At 40.7% G+C, this 15,086-nt stretch overlaps 1 protein-coding gene across 2 annotated transcripts in view; it reads left to right on the top strand.

Annotated features, from left to right (window-relative positions):
• sema3h (sema domain, immunoglobulin domain (Ig), short basic domain, secreted, (semaphorin) 3H) overlaps window positions 1-15,086 on the top strand; it is a 61,666-nt gene that overhangs the window by 24,329 nt on the left and 22,251 nt on the right. For both annotated transcript variants that reach the window (XM_031286505.2, XM_031286504.2), the window contains exons 2-8: window positions 406-560; window positions 5,967-6,029; window positions 6,940-7,059; window positions 8,438-8,531; window positions 10,162-10,281; window positions 10,983-11,128; window positions 11,870-11,984. In XM_031286505.2, coding sequence (XP_031142365.1) covers window positions 406-560; window positions 5,967-6,029; window positions 6,940-7,059; window positions 8,438-8,531; window positions 10,162-10,281; window positions 10,983-11,128; window positions 11,870-11,984 — 813 coding nt within the window. The remainder of the gene's footprint in view (window positions 1-405; window positions 561-5,966; window positions 6,030-6,939; window positions 7,060-8,437; window positions 8,532-10,161; window positions 10,282-10,982; window positions 11,129-11,869; window positions 11,985-15,086) is intronic.

Below are 15,086 nucleotides of genomic sequence, written 5' to 3'. Positions count from 1 at the left end.
GTCGATAAGCTTACTCATACATAGCATAAATAATAAAGAAGCAGCTAGCCTGACTCTCATTACTCACAGTAAAACCACAACTTGCCATTTTAACATTCCTGTTTGTGTACGGATTAAAACCAACAAGATAGTTTGTTTCATGAGCTTTAGAGGTGCTGGAAGGTGTCTTTTTGTAGAAAGCTGTTTCATCTGCTTCCTGTCTTTATGCTAAGTTAAGCTAATCAACTCCTGGCTTGAGCTCTATAATGCACAGGTGGAATCCAGCTTCTCATCTTACTCTCTGCAACAAAGTGTATTACATGTTAATTTCTTCCAGATTCCTTTGCACATTTTCAAAACTGAACAAGCCGCGAGCCAATTTCTGCTGATTGTAATCCTTCATTTTGTCTTCCTCTCCTCTGCCAGAGCTGATCCAGAATGGCCGCCTGCTGACGCTGCCCCTGGTGGCTGGAGATCTGCACTCCCTGCAGCCTGACGAAGACAGGAGGCGTCTGTATGTGGCCATGAAAGATAACCTGTTGTCTACCAGTCTGGACGACATAACTCAGAACCCACGCAAGGTTAGAACCGGAAGACACACACAGACACACACACACACACACACACACACACACACACACACACACACACACACACACACACACACACACACACACACCTCAGCCCCTGTTTTTTGGTTTTTACCTTTAGTAACTCATATTAAGATGAATTAACTTCACACAGACAGTAACAGTATTTTTAACCAGTAGAACTACAGTATCTCCCCCCTGGCTCACCTTTCCACCTTGTTCTAACTCCATTAAAGCTGCAGTGTTGTCACTGAAAATGTGCACTTAATTTTGGCCTCATCACCATACTTGTTTAGTTTATCCACTTATATTTGGAAATACAGTATGTCAAAGGCCTAACAAGCCTGTGTTAGTTGTAGAACTTAAAGGGGCCCTTTGGAGTTTTCTTATAAACAAACAAAAGTTATGTTAACAGTCCAATATGTAATATATTTACTGTAATAAATCCAAAAATGACCCCAATGCATCATCAGATATTAAGGAAACATGCTAAGTTGCAACACTATCTTTTCTGACAGCAATGCTAATGCCAGTATTTTCTCCTTTTTGAAATTTCCATTCCGTGACGGACGTGTTTTAGCCTGTGCGTTGTTACCAACTGCCCAGATATACATATACCTGTAAAAACGTAAACCCAGCGCGCTATAGCTGTAACGTTAGTACAGCCATGAAAGCAGCAAACAAACGAACAGGATCAACGACAATTGATTCTACCCGACCTAAAAAAAAATGGCATGTTTCTAACAGTTGCGTGACCAGAGACGTATCAAACCCCAGGTAAATATTGGAGATGTATTTGAAAGATGGAGACAGCTTAGAGCCCAAAAGGACACCAAGTTGGCTAATTTCCTCCTGAACAGGTAAGCATTAACTTCAGGCTAATTTATCACAGCTACTAGGGACGGGCATTTTATGTAATTTCAACATTCATGTACTCACATTGAATTATATAGCTAAAGCACCCAAGTTGGTTACTCGCAAAAACAATTGAGACACAGCCAGTAAAGCCGTAAAGCTGTAAAGCGTAGCCGACAACGGTGAGTTATTTTAAGCCAAGAGAGGAGGGCTGTAAATTGGGAAGAGAGGACCGTGAGTTTGCAGTGTGTTTAGCGATTGTTGCTGTAATTCTAAGCTAATAAAGTGTGTTCAGTTGGGTGGAGAGGACGGCAAGGTAGTGTTATTTTTAGCGGTTCTCACCGTAATTCTAAGCCAAGGAAGTGTGTCTGTCCATTGGGTGGAGAGGACAGCGAGGTTGTTGTGTTTTTAGCGGTTACTACCGTAATTCTAAGCAGAAAAAGGGTGCCTGTCAGTTGGGTAGAGCTCTGCGTGAGCACGGGCTTTTATGACTGTCAATGTAGCCAGCATCTAACTTTAGCTACTCCGCTGTGCTGTGAAGTAATGTCTGGCTATGTGAGACAATCGTCTAGCAACAGTGTTGTGGATGCTGTGGTCTCAGCCTGGCAACCTCCCTGAACTTCGAGTCTGGGGAGGAGGGGGCGGGGGAGACGACTCTCTCCAGTATTTTGAATTTGTACTACAGTAACTATTTTAAACACTAGCTGTCAGTATTACATATTGCACCTTTTACATTCAGTGTTACTCACCAAAACATATTGTGTGTATCCTAGAGGTCTAACGAAAGTGTTGAGTGCATTTCCTTAGTGATAAAACATTTGCAAAGCCGATTTTTAAGTATTTTAAATCCAGCTTAGTTTACATCCATGTTTAATAGCTTGCAGTCTTAAACTACTATTCGGACACCCTCAATGAGGGAGAAAACTCCTTTGTTGCCTTATTTTTGTAACTTTCCAAATGGACAAACAGATAGCAAGATAATGGGTTTCAGTCAGGCCACAAATTATTTTCTGCACATTTCTCACATTCCTACCTGCACCACTGTCCACGTTCACTGCCAAAAAGCAGAACTCTTGTTGGCGCTGGATAGCTATTATGCTTTTTTTTTTTTTTAGCCTAGTTATTTATTGATTTCTTAAACCAGTGAGTGTCATGCTTTTGTGCAATTTCTGATGTAGTTGAATAATCAAGTTCTTTTTATGTGTATATCAACATTTTAAATACCAGGATTTTCACATAACATGGATAATATGAAGCTTACTGATATGAATCTCAAAACCCTGATGCAGACTCCTCTGCGCTGCCCTGTCTTGATTCAGCTGGTCAAGTTCCCAACCGGACACATGTCACTCATGCTAATGGCGCTGTGGGATGCTTCACGTATCTAACATCAGTGCTATTCTTACTCAAAGAAGCCCAAAGCAAGATTTGCAGCAGAAAACACACCAACTTTTAGGTGCACAGGAACATAGAAATCTGGGTTGAAAGAAAAACATTGACAATTAGATATAAAGTACAGGTTTGCTAAAGTATCTGGGTTTTCTTCGGCAGCTGTAATTTTTTAAAGCCAGACAGACATGGTGACGGTTTGCCAACCAGTCTGTTTAAGTTCAGGGTCACAGCAAGGACAGTGATAATGTTGCCTTTGCATAACTCTGCCCTGCTGGATCAAATCAATACCCTCATCTGTCAGACGTACACGCACGCTATCAGGTAGGCAAGCAGACAAACAGACAGCAGTCAAGCTGGCCAGCCACCCACTCAGCCATGCAGTGAGCCAACAAAAGGATAGATAGTCATAGTCGACTCATAACACAGCTCCGTGCTGGCAGTAAAGTTATATATTTGTACATACAGTATTTATAGTCTGTTTATATGGTTCTAGCTCATGTGCAGTTTGTTCCCTTGTGGTGTTAAAACCACTCACAGTGCCATCTTCTCCACATTTCTGTTTATTTTCTCTGCTACTGACATCCAGAGCTTCTTATCAGTGCAGCTTGAGACCAAGTTATTCCTATTTTTTCATTTTTTTTCTTTTCATGAGTTTAAACCTAACACATATGTGCAGTCTTACTGGCTCAGTGAAACTGATTTTGGCACAGAGAGATGGACACGTAAACAGTTCCTCCTGTCCATCACAGTTCAGGGCAGGGTTCCAAACGTGACACTGTTGCCTTCAGTCACATTTTTCTTTGATCAGGCCAAAAAAACCTCAAGGCATTCCTTCTGTGTGAGGCCACAGCTGGCAACCCACATTACACAAAGGGTCACCAAGGGTTTGAGTGTGTTTGTGGCTTTCTGTCGCATATTTGTTCCTTATTCATTTCTCACTACTTTTGTTTCCATTTTGTTTCTTTCCTTTTCAGCAGTGGTATTCTCTGCCAAAGTACAGAAATGTGTCATTTCTCAACATCAATTTTTTCTTGTTTGATTTGTATTTTTTACCTGCCAGTGACTTCTATATTTTGCATAAACCCAGTATGTTCCTGTATGTTTTTTAAACTGCCAGTCAGCACGCTCTTCACGGAGAGGTGAATTTACATTAACCAAAGTCTTACCTGGTGAGAATCCTTTAGTGGTGGTCCATGTTCCTGTCAGTGTGTGGTATTTGGAGATAAGAGGGAACGTGGTCTCTAATCTAATCTGATCGTCTCGGCTCCGCACCGGGCTCTGCGGGAAGGACTACATCAGGGAACGATTACTGAACATCCACAAGAAATTGTTTCCTGAAAGCACCATCATTTGTCGTTAATCACTTTCGAAGAGTTGGTGTCACATTTTATAGATTGAAGCAAATTCAGACTCGTAGAACCAAAAGAAATCAGCAGCTCGAGAGTTTTCTGTTTGGGCCAACATCCATGCACGGATCATGTCTTATTTCTTTCACTATTAATGATAATTTAGCACTTTTCATTTGAAAGGGATGTGAACTAAAACAAACGTTAAGTACCTGCATTTTTTTTTCACTTGTCGTATCGATTCAATCTCTGCTTCACTGCTCTGAGGGAATGACTCAGGCAAATATTTAGTTTAGTCATGTAGCTGCTTTATGACACAAAGCCGCACTTCTTTCTCTCGTTATCTTTGCCTTTATTATATTGACATGAAAGCAGAGGAATAATCCCCATTTTGGAGTGTTTTTATTGTTATATACTGATTACGTTAAAAATAATCCGCTGGTGAAGTCATCCATTTTCTGATTAGATAATTAGTCTTTTCTTGGGTGAACCCAACCCTCTTACCGAAACTCAGGATGAACTAATCCATTTTTTTTTTTTAAAAACACACACACTCACAACCAAACCTAAATAGACCCAAACAAATATGACTTCTTAAACAACCTAGGGATTTTATTCAGACATAGTGATCTAGACAGTTTAAAAAAAAGTGGATAAAGACTTTCTCACGCCTTAACTAAATACTTAAATCAGTTAACGTCTTCATATCTGACCCTGAGCCATACATTTGACAGGTTTCATTGCTTGCCTTTATTTCTGCATAGCAGGGGTTTTACTTACTTTCCCTTTGTCATTCATTTTCTTATTTGGCAGTGATGCACATGGCAAAGAGCCTAAATATATTATAAAATATAAAAAATAAATTATAATGAACTGGCCTGTGGGCTGGTTGAAGATCAGAATAAGACATAAGGCATGTGTGTTGGCTTGCGTGTGGGCGAACTGTCTAACCAAAACAAATCAGACAACATTTTTGCTTTCTAGCCAGCCTGCTGTTCTTTTAACATACTAGGCAAACAGTCTGATTCTTATTGTCCTGTCGTATCCATAAAACCCTTAACATACACCAGACAGACTAGAAACTTGTTGCTAACGAAAACAAATCTGTCATGACAGAAAACCAAGTTAGAAGAGCTAGAAGCTTGATGGGTCCTTAGATTTCCATTTGGTTCTCTCAAACGTGTTTAACATTAGCATCCTAACCATGGAGTCTTTAATACTGCCACACTCAGCATAGTTTACTTATGTAACGAAACAATTGGCACAACTGGAACTGGTGTAATCACACAAATAATTATATTTAAAACAAATGTTTATGAATGACCAAATGATTATTGTTTACATTAACAGGACATTTAGCCAGAGGCGTGCTAATTCACACAACTAGAAAATCAACTGATTGCTTTATCCAAACTAATGACAACAGTTGCATTACTGTGCACATGTGACTGTAGCTAAAGACACGGTAGTCACAGTTAAATGGTAGATTAATTTGTCATGTTGCCACCATCACTGCTGCTTTGACAGCTTGACTCATCATCAGGACTCAGCTGCACTGCCAGTTGGTTTTTATTTTTCCTCCCTGAAGCTGACTCACAAGAGGTATTACAATCTCCCTCTTCTCCCCCTGCCTTTTTTCGTGTAGATTAGTCATGTTTTGTTGACTCTCCCTGCCTCCCTTCCTCGTCAAGCACCTGTCAATGCCAAACGCCTTTTATCTGGGATTTAGAGTGAGTAATAGAAGCTGTTTTTAAAGTCTTTTTCTCTTCCTCTTCGTTTTCTTTATCTCTCTCGCTCTCTGTAGCTGTACTGGCCAGCTAGTCCAGACCGTGTCCAAGAATGTCTCATGGCTGGGAAGGATCCAGAGGTGATTTTACACACACACACACACACACACACACACACACACACACACACACACACACACACACACACACACACACACACACACACACACACACACACTACTGTGTGTTACCATGAATGCAGGCGATTGGTTTTAAAGTCACACAGGGAAGAAAAATTAATTTACACAGAATTCTACACAGATATGGATCAGTGGCCTACATGTCATGTCATATCAGGTTTAACATCCTTTCTTCACTGCCTGCTGCAATGTTATACTGCCGCTGCACACAAGAAACTGTAAGAGAGTTCTGCAGCAATAAAGTAAGGCAGTTGCATGATAGATTACGATCTAGTGCGGAACTAAAGTTGAATGGATCTGATTCATTTGGGAACAATGAACAAACAATAGAGCTCTGATGCTGGCGAGGATATCAAGATGCAGGTTAGCTAGATTCATTAGGACAACAAAACGACATGTACAGGACAAAATGGACAGACTTTGACAGGGAAGAAAAGAAAAACAGGTGATGCTCATTGAGCAAACATATCTTACTTTCAAGTTCAGTGTAGCCAGAGCCTTCATGTCTTTTGTGCGTAAATACTCTGGCAGTTTGGGCAAAGTTTGCATTTTTAACATGCACAACAGATCGAAATGAGAAACATAAAGTTCATGTTTTTGATGATGTTATTTCAATAAAATTAAACTTTGCTCATTTTGTTATTACTTTTCCAATATTGCTACCTTGTGACAGAAATTCAACCAATTAATATGACATAACCACTACCATATATATGTAATAAAACAATATTACAAAGTACTCCATTTCTTCCATTATTTCTCACATTGTGGTCCCTCTGTATGCATTTGTGTTTGTGTTTGTGTGTGTGTGTGTGTGTGTGTGTGTGTGTGTGTGTGTCTCTCTGTCCAGTTGGAGTGTGCTAACTTCCTGCGAGTTCTGCAGCCTTTTAATCAGACTCACCTGTACGTTTGTGGCACTGGAGCCTTCAACCCCCGATGTGCTTTCATAGCTACCAGCGTCTTCCAACAGGTATTGCTGCAAGCACACATACTGTATACACACACAAATCCTTTTCTGTAACCAGCTAGAAAGTGGTCCCTTTGTCACAATACCTGGAAGGGGAATAATAATTTGAAGCTTATACACTTACATATTTTTTAATCAGGACCTTCAGTATTTAGATCAAGTAGTTGGCAAATTTAGAAGGCTACAACAGTTAATTTCAGCATGTCAGATACATATTTACAGTAATAAGCATTTAGGTAAATATACGTTAAGTATCAGCTCGGTATCAGTAGATACTCAATATTAAAGGACTCGGATCCGGATCAGGGCCACTGCAACTTCAAATATAATCATTATTGCAGGATTTTGCAGTGAATGTAATTTTCTTTTGTTAACAACATGTAACCCCCATAATCCCCATCTCATCTGATGGTTGCTGTAGCTCCTTAGTTAGCTAGCATGCAGGCTAATGTAAAGTTTTGCAGACATATGACCATACAACATAATATATATAAACACAATTTAAATAACATAAAAAATATAAAAGAAATTTACACTTTTTTTATAATGAAGGAATGCTGTTCCTGCCACCCACTTTCCTGTGTGTGTGTTCCGACTCCCTGTCCCAGCCCCTATACACAGGCCTATCAGCAGCTGAAATATCATATGTGTGGTGTCTGCCCCTATGCCCATATATATCTACCAGGGTTCATCCTGTGCCATCTGTCTATAATATATACAGTGTACCTTTTTTTATTGACTCTTTTTTTTAGTTGACATTTTTATGTCAAATATAATATATATATAATTTCAGTGTAATTCTAGACCCCAAGAGTTCTTCATTCCACACTGATTCGTTGGTAATTTCTCATGATTTAGACACATGTGGGTTATCATTTTGTCAGAAATAGGTTAATGGTTCTAAATTCCCTCAGTGTGTGTGTGTGTGTGTGTGTGTGTGTGTGTGTGTGTGTGTGTGAGAGGTTTTAACTGAATGTGGGATCTGAGACTTTGTGTGGTTTTATGTGTGTGTGGGTATATGCATTCCTGCATTCATATTTGTGTAAATTGTAATCCCATGAAAGGCTGTGCAAGATCAGAGGTTCAGACATGGTGCTTAGAGGAGCTGGTGGTGCTGACTAGTTTAAGATCGGACTTCACACATTTTAAAATCCCTCCACTTAACCTGATTACCCTCAATTAGCCGCTCACTCTGTGTGTATGTGTGGTAGGCTGAAAAAGTCTTTCTGCTTGTTTGTGCAGATGAATGATATTATTTATGAATTAAATAATGAATCAAAGAGTTACAGCCTGTCAGTCTGCCCAAACTCTTGTATTCTTCAGTCTAGCTGATTTTCTCCCTCTCTCTCTGAGTTACTGCTGTCTCTTTTTTCTTTGCCAGTCAGAGCACCAGACTCTCTCCTACAGCCAGACAGAGTGTGGGAAAGGGAAATGTCCCTACGATCCGTTCCAGAAAACAGCCTCCGCTGTCGTTGGTAAGTTGACCGAACCACAACAACTAACAAAAAACATGGGTTTGTTGTTGCCACACACCTTCTGCAGAAACATCAGCACACTACTAACATTGTATATAATATTATGATTCATTTGTTTTTGTTTTTTTCCTCAACGCCATCTCAACATAATGGTTACATTTATTTTGAGGCTGCAAAAGATTTTAGTTTATAGTATGGGTGGTTTGCAGTAAAACATACTTGCACCGTGTCTACACAGGAGATGTGCGTGAGCAGCATACTAGCAAAGAGCAGCAGCTTTAATGCTCCGTCTGTGTTTTCACAGGATGCGTTCAAACACAGTTTTGAGTGTAGGAGTTTTTGCTGTGTAAATTAGTTACAGTATGTTCTTGGAAGTAATATGAAGAGTTGCTCTTCATCAGATATCTTGCGATGCTTCCGGCATAAATAGCTGGTCTTGATCCACTCTGCTTTCTATCACCTTCTTCTAGTCACATTCAAATATGATTTCTCTCTCTGTGCTGCTCTGTACTACAAGGACACCTTTGTTTCCAGCACGGTTATCGTTGTTAGTAAAATGTCTCTTAAAACTTTCGTAAGGAACAGTTAGCAGTGGATGGTTTTAATGTGACCCATAACCTTCAGGGGTTATGGGCCCCGGATCTGCTGCACCACTCTGCTGTGGGACCCAAAGTCCCTGGCTTAGGAGGCCAGTTCCTTATGAAATCCCCATTCCATGACAGTTTCACAATTGGCTTTTGGGCCAATCAGCTGCCAGTAAAATTCTCTGTTAGCAGAGGATGGTTTCGATCCATCGACTCGACTTCTGGGTTGTGGGCAGAGCACACTTCCACTGCGCCACTCTGCTGTCAGTTACACCAAATGGGATTTGAACCCACAATCCCTGGTTTAGGATGGGACCCCAACATTCATGGACTCTCAATGGACATTTTGATCAGTAGAGCAGGTTGGAAGATGCAGGTGCGGGCTCAATATTCTTTTCTGAATGCAGTATTTCTTTATCTCTCTTTAACAAAAGGAATAAACAGCTTCTAGTCTAATCTAAGATACATTTCTCCCTCTGTGCGGTATGTACTACAAGGACACCTTTGTTACCAGCGGGGTTATTGTCGTCAGGAAAGTGGAGGTTAAAGTTATTAGAACTTCCTTAAAGAATAGAAAGAAGAGGATGGTTTCAATACATCCTCTGCTATCTATACTATATGCTTTCACTGTGCCATTTGTTGTAAATAACAACTTGAACCCAAAATCCCTGGCTTAGGAGGCCAGTGCCTTATACATTAGACCACTGAGGCCACACAACAGACAAGGAGACCAGTTTGGTTGGCGTACAGTGAGTTCCACTACAAAGCAACAATATGTATGTGTGACATAATAACACAACAATGACCCACTAAGTTCACTGTGGTACTGGGGGCACCACAATCCCACCACCATGAGATGTCTTTAGAGTTGGCTTGGGCTGGAGACTACAAATCTTTAAAAGAAAGCCTGCATTACAGACTGGGGTCATGGCGTTTGCAAGACATGACAGGGGGATGTAACAAAAAGACGCCATCTGGTTGCATGAACTATTGTGAGAATATGTTGTAATAAATTAAACACTTAAACCTTTTGTTATTTTGTGTAGATGGAGAGCTGTATGCTGGGATCACCTCAGACTTCATGAGCCGGGACTCAGCCTTCTTCCGTAGTCTCGGCAGCCGTCATGTTATCCGCACTGAGCAGTACGACTCCACCTGGCTGCAGGGTAAGTGCAAAAAAATGTCAAAGAGAACCAGAACAAAAGTAAAAAACTCCTTACTTTTGAAAACTGATCTCTTACCTACAGTGGTCGGATGACGCAACAGAAGTCTCTGCTTATGTAGTTTTTGTACAACAACATTCCTGAGATGGCTGGTCCCAGGTCCTTTTAGAAATCAGCATATATTGGAATTTCACTTGAATATATTTTCATCCAGAAAACACCACATAAAATGACCTTGCAGTTAGTTAGTATGCTACCCATGATGTCTCTTGGTTGTCTTCTTTGTAAAGTGTGAGTCAGGGTGTGTTAGAACTAAAACTAAAATTATCAACAACATTTAAATTCTTTATCAAACAACTACTCCTTCAATGCATATATGTACTGTTTCTACATCTTTTTTCTGTTCTCTTTGTTCTCCTTGGTGTCAAGTCATTAGATTGATATAAACCAATACATTTAACAATCATCTTTCTCTTAACTTCTTGCTTTGTGAACTGAATATTCTAAACTGAATGTCTTTTGCTCTAAATCAATATCTGTAAAACTATCTCCTGCACGCCCGGTTGGTGTTTTATCAGGCCAGTGTGTCCACGTCTGCTGCTGATAACAACAAGATACATGTTGATTATCTCTGCTGTTTGTAAACTCAGTTGTACCTGTCTGTCTGTCTGTCTGTCTGTCTGTCTGTCTCTCTCTCTTTCCAGATGCCCAGTTTGTGCGGGTAGCGCCACTGTCTGAAACTGATAACTCAGAGGATGATAAGGTCTATGTGTTCTTCACTGAGCGCGCTCAGGAGGCAGAAGGGGCTGCTGGGAAGGTGCTCTACTCCAGAGTGGCACGTGTGTGCAAGGTATGGAGTGTGTTTGTTGGAGAAAGATAGAGACCAGGTTTGTCTGTTTGTGTGCTTATATCAGAAACTGTCTGCATGTAGTTTACGTAAACATGTGTTTGCCTGAACAGGTAGAGCACGTACATGCTGATCAGTGCGTGTGTCTGCGCCTGCTCAGGTGTGTGTTTATGTAAAAAGCAGCTATGTGTGATTGGATGTTCCTGCCAGCTCGTATAGATATGCCTTTTGAAGAGTGTGTATAGGGCACTGTTTATGTTTGTCCCTATCACTGTGTCTTCACTGTATCTTCACTATGATACACTGTGATACACTGTGATACACTGTGGAAGTTTGTGCTGTTTCCCTTTTTATGTTGATTTGTGTAAACATGCTTGACCGTGTTCGTGTGTTTGCATGAAGGTTTATTTCTGCTTATGTTTGCGCGTCGGTGTGTTATTCAACATTTGGAAAATGTTTTAAAAATCAATCAGTAAAGTTGACTGTAAAAGAAAATAATTTTAAGTCATAGTCATTACAATATTATAGTTTAGTATCTTTATAAAAAGGCTTTATATTCTTTAATCTTTATTTTGGTCCCCATTAGCTTCCACAAGGTTCACATAGAATATTCTTAAAAATACAAATAAACCAGTGTCATCTATGTTTTTGCATTCTTTGAATTTGAAGTAGATTGTGTTTGTGAGGATAAGAGAGAATGATGAGTGATGATTAGAAATATTTTACTCTATTTTGTGTGTGTAGAATGACATCGGAGGCCAGAGGAGTTTAGTCAATAAGTGGAGTACCTTCCAGAAGGCTCGTATGGTGTGTTCAGTCCCAGGACCAGACGGCCTACAGACACACTTCGACCAGCTGCGTGAGTACACACAGGCATCGAATGGCAAAAGCATATTACATGCACAGTGAAACTAATCACATGAGACAGGCGTCAATCAATGGTCACATCAACAGCTGGAGCTTTGCCGCTGAATGCTTCATAAAAGTGAGTTCAGATACTCAGCCAGTATGTGTGTGTTTGTGTTTATGAGCGTGATACACAAAGAGTTGGAACTTTTTGCTCAAATATTTTGAAATGATGAAGGATATTTCGCAGAAATTTAGAAGTGCTCAACCACAGCTTCAGTGTGTGTGTGTGTGTGTGTGTGTGTGTGTGTGTGTGTGTGTGTGTGTGTGTGTGTGTGTGTGTGTGTGTGTGCGTGTGCGTGCCTGGCTCCACCGTTACCACGGTGATCAACAGCCCTGTCGGTCACCTTGGGTTCGTCTTCGTGCCTCAGCCTTGGTAACCACGGAAACTGGCATCAACATTTAGTTCCTGTGGGTTTATTCATTATCAATGATTCACGCCAGTGTCCTCTGGCTGGTTGTGTGTATGTGTGTGTGTGTGTGTGTGTGTGTGTGTGTGTGTGTGTGTGTTTGTCTCCTTAGGAGCAGGTCTATGTAGGTATGAGTCTTTCACGTGTATTTTGTGCGAATTAGTTAGCCCCTTAGCTCTTTGTCTAAACTTGTAGCTGCAGATATACAAGTCTGCAGCTACAGACTGATTTTCAGTGGTAATGAACACAATACTATTAATGTATGAAGGACAATCACCTGCCTTCAGAGTTGTGTAACATTTGAAAGGCCCTGCACATCCACACAGGCGTCTTCAGTTGCTGAGTGCTAGGGATTAAATGAGTTCACCAAGCTTCCAGTACTACAGTAATAAAAAATGACTCTGCTCTGCCCTCTGAATACCCCATTACTACACACGTTGGAAGAGCAGTTAAAGACATGCCTGTTCACAAATAAATTGTGCTTTGTCTTTGGCATGATCTTTTTCTCTCGATTTAGGTTCAACCTATGTCACTGTGTCACGTTTTAAACGGGCCAACAACTGGGCGGACAGCGAATGCGCCTATAGTTCTGTTTATACTACATTACGTGTCTTTGCTAGTGGACATAGTCACACGTGTAGTTGGTGCACATGTGCATATTACGACACCCTGAACTTTGCAGCTAAACTGAATTTTAAGATCCAATTGTTTTGGGAGCTTACAGGGGACTAAAACTAATAGTGCTTTCGTACAAATGGAACGCACTATAATTATGCATTTGTCTTCCCACTTTCAGTCATTGAAATTGTAAAACAAAGTAAGCAGAGGCTGGTTGTATACCATTGATCTCTGGTTAACAACCCAGCCCACTTTCACTGACGGCTCTGCTGCCACCCCAGCTGGGACTCGAACCCACAAACCCTTGCTTAGGAGGCCAGTGCCTTATTCATTAGGCCACTGGGACTTTGGAGTCAGCTCTTTACAATGCATTAGTTATGAATGCTTACAACTCTCCAGGACCTCATAGAGTAAAGCATAAATGTCACTTTTGCAGCAGTGCCATGAAAGCTTCCATTGACCTCTGGGTTATTAACTTAACACGCTTCTGCTGCGCCACTCTGATGTCAGCATCACATGGCTTCACCTTTTGTTTGGTGAAAAATAAACATTTGAGACATGCAGATAGAGAACATGGAAATAGAGGGAGAGCGTTGTGGAGACAGGACTGGGGTCTTATCGTTGCTCTTTTTGTAAACAGAAGATTCTCAGAGTAAACGACATGACACCCACCCACAGAATTACCATTTATGTGAACATATACAGTACATTAACTCATACAGTAAATCATACACTCTTTTTCTTTTTATATAGTCAACCCCTTATGCAGACACACATGCAACATTTGAATGCTCACACACAAATACAGCTTTTGAGCTGTTGCACACATACTTGAGCCTCAGCCTATGTACACAAGACAGTTCTGACTTGTCAGGAGCATAAACATTTCTACCAGGCATGCCTGCGGTCACGTTTTACACATCTGATAAGGGTGCATACAAAGTTGTTTGTGAATACACTTCAGCAGAACACACACACACAAAACCACAAACCCATATACAAGAGATTAACCCATCAGGTCAAGAATGCTGTCGGTGTTGTGTTTGCCACGCTCTGCCACACAGAAACACTACAAATCCCATAAACCCTTGGCAGTCTGCGGGTCCCTCATAGCAGCAGAGCAGTAGATTCCACCTGGCCGTGTGTGTGTGTGTGTGTGTGTGTGTGTGTGTGTGTGTGTGTGTGTGTGTGTGTGTGTGTGTGTGTGTGTGTGTGTGTGTGTGTGTGTGTGTGTGTGTAATTTATGGTTAAAATTTGCTGAACATTTTGAGGGTGCTGAGTTAGCTCCATACAAATGACACAGATGTGAGTGTGTTTTTTTATGTGTGTGTATTTTTGTGTATTTGTGTAAAACACACAAAAAGCAGCACTATTTGGGTTCAGCTCCTGTCTTTGCAGCAGACAGGAGCTGAACCCAAATAGTGCTGTTTTTACAGGTGAAAAGTATTCGATACCATGTGGGTCAAATCCATCCTAAAACTTTTTTTTTCTGTTCACACAATGGGTAGCACAGTCACTTCACAACTTGAAGGTTCAAATCCTCTTGTCGGCTAGAGTCTTTCAATGTTGATATATATTTGGGTCTTACTGTAATACTATACCCATGAGCCTTGGGCGCCGTTGCTAGAAGCCAGACAAATTCCAAATGATGTTGTGCTGTCGATAGCGAAGTCAGATCAGAAAGCATTGTCTGATCTATGTCTTCTTCTAATGGGAAGTTACAAACAATGTATTGTGTTGTTAGATTTGGAGGACTTGTAATATTCACCTCTCTTTCATTTAGTGTCTTTGTGTAGTTGTTGACTCACATATTTAAAATCTTGAACACCCTCACGGTTAGCTTTGTTTTGAACAGAGCATCTGGTCCGTGATCACCACATGGACTGACTCATGGCGGGTTTACTTTGAGTTTATTGTTCAGTTGTTTTTGTGTCTAGAGTTGTAGAGGTTCACTTTCATGAGTCTCACTGCAAATGTTGATGTCTCTTATTGTGTGAAATTATACGTGAAGCCTTATTGAACCATAA

Source organism: Sander lucioperca, chromosome 12, assembly GCF_008315115.2.
Source record: "Sander lucioperca isolate FBNREF2018 chromosome 12, SLUC_FBN_1.2, whole genome shotgun sequence".
NCBI classification, from domain to species: domain Eukaryota; kingdom Metazoa; phylum Chordata; class Actinopteri; order Perciformes; family Percidae; genus Sander; species Sander lucioperca.
The sequence above is the reverse complement of the archived record's forward strand: the minus strand, read 5'-3'. Positions and strand labels throughout refer to the sequence as shown.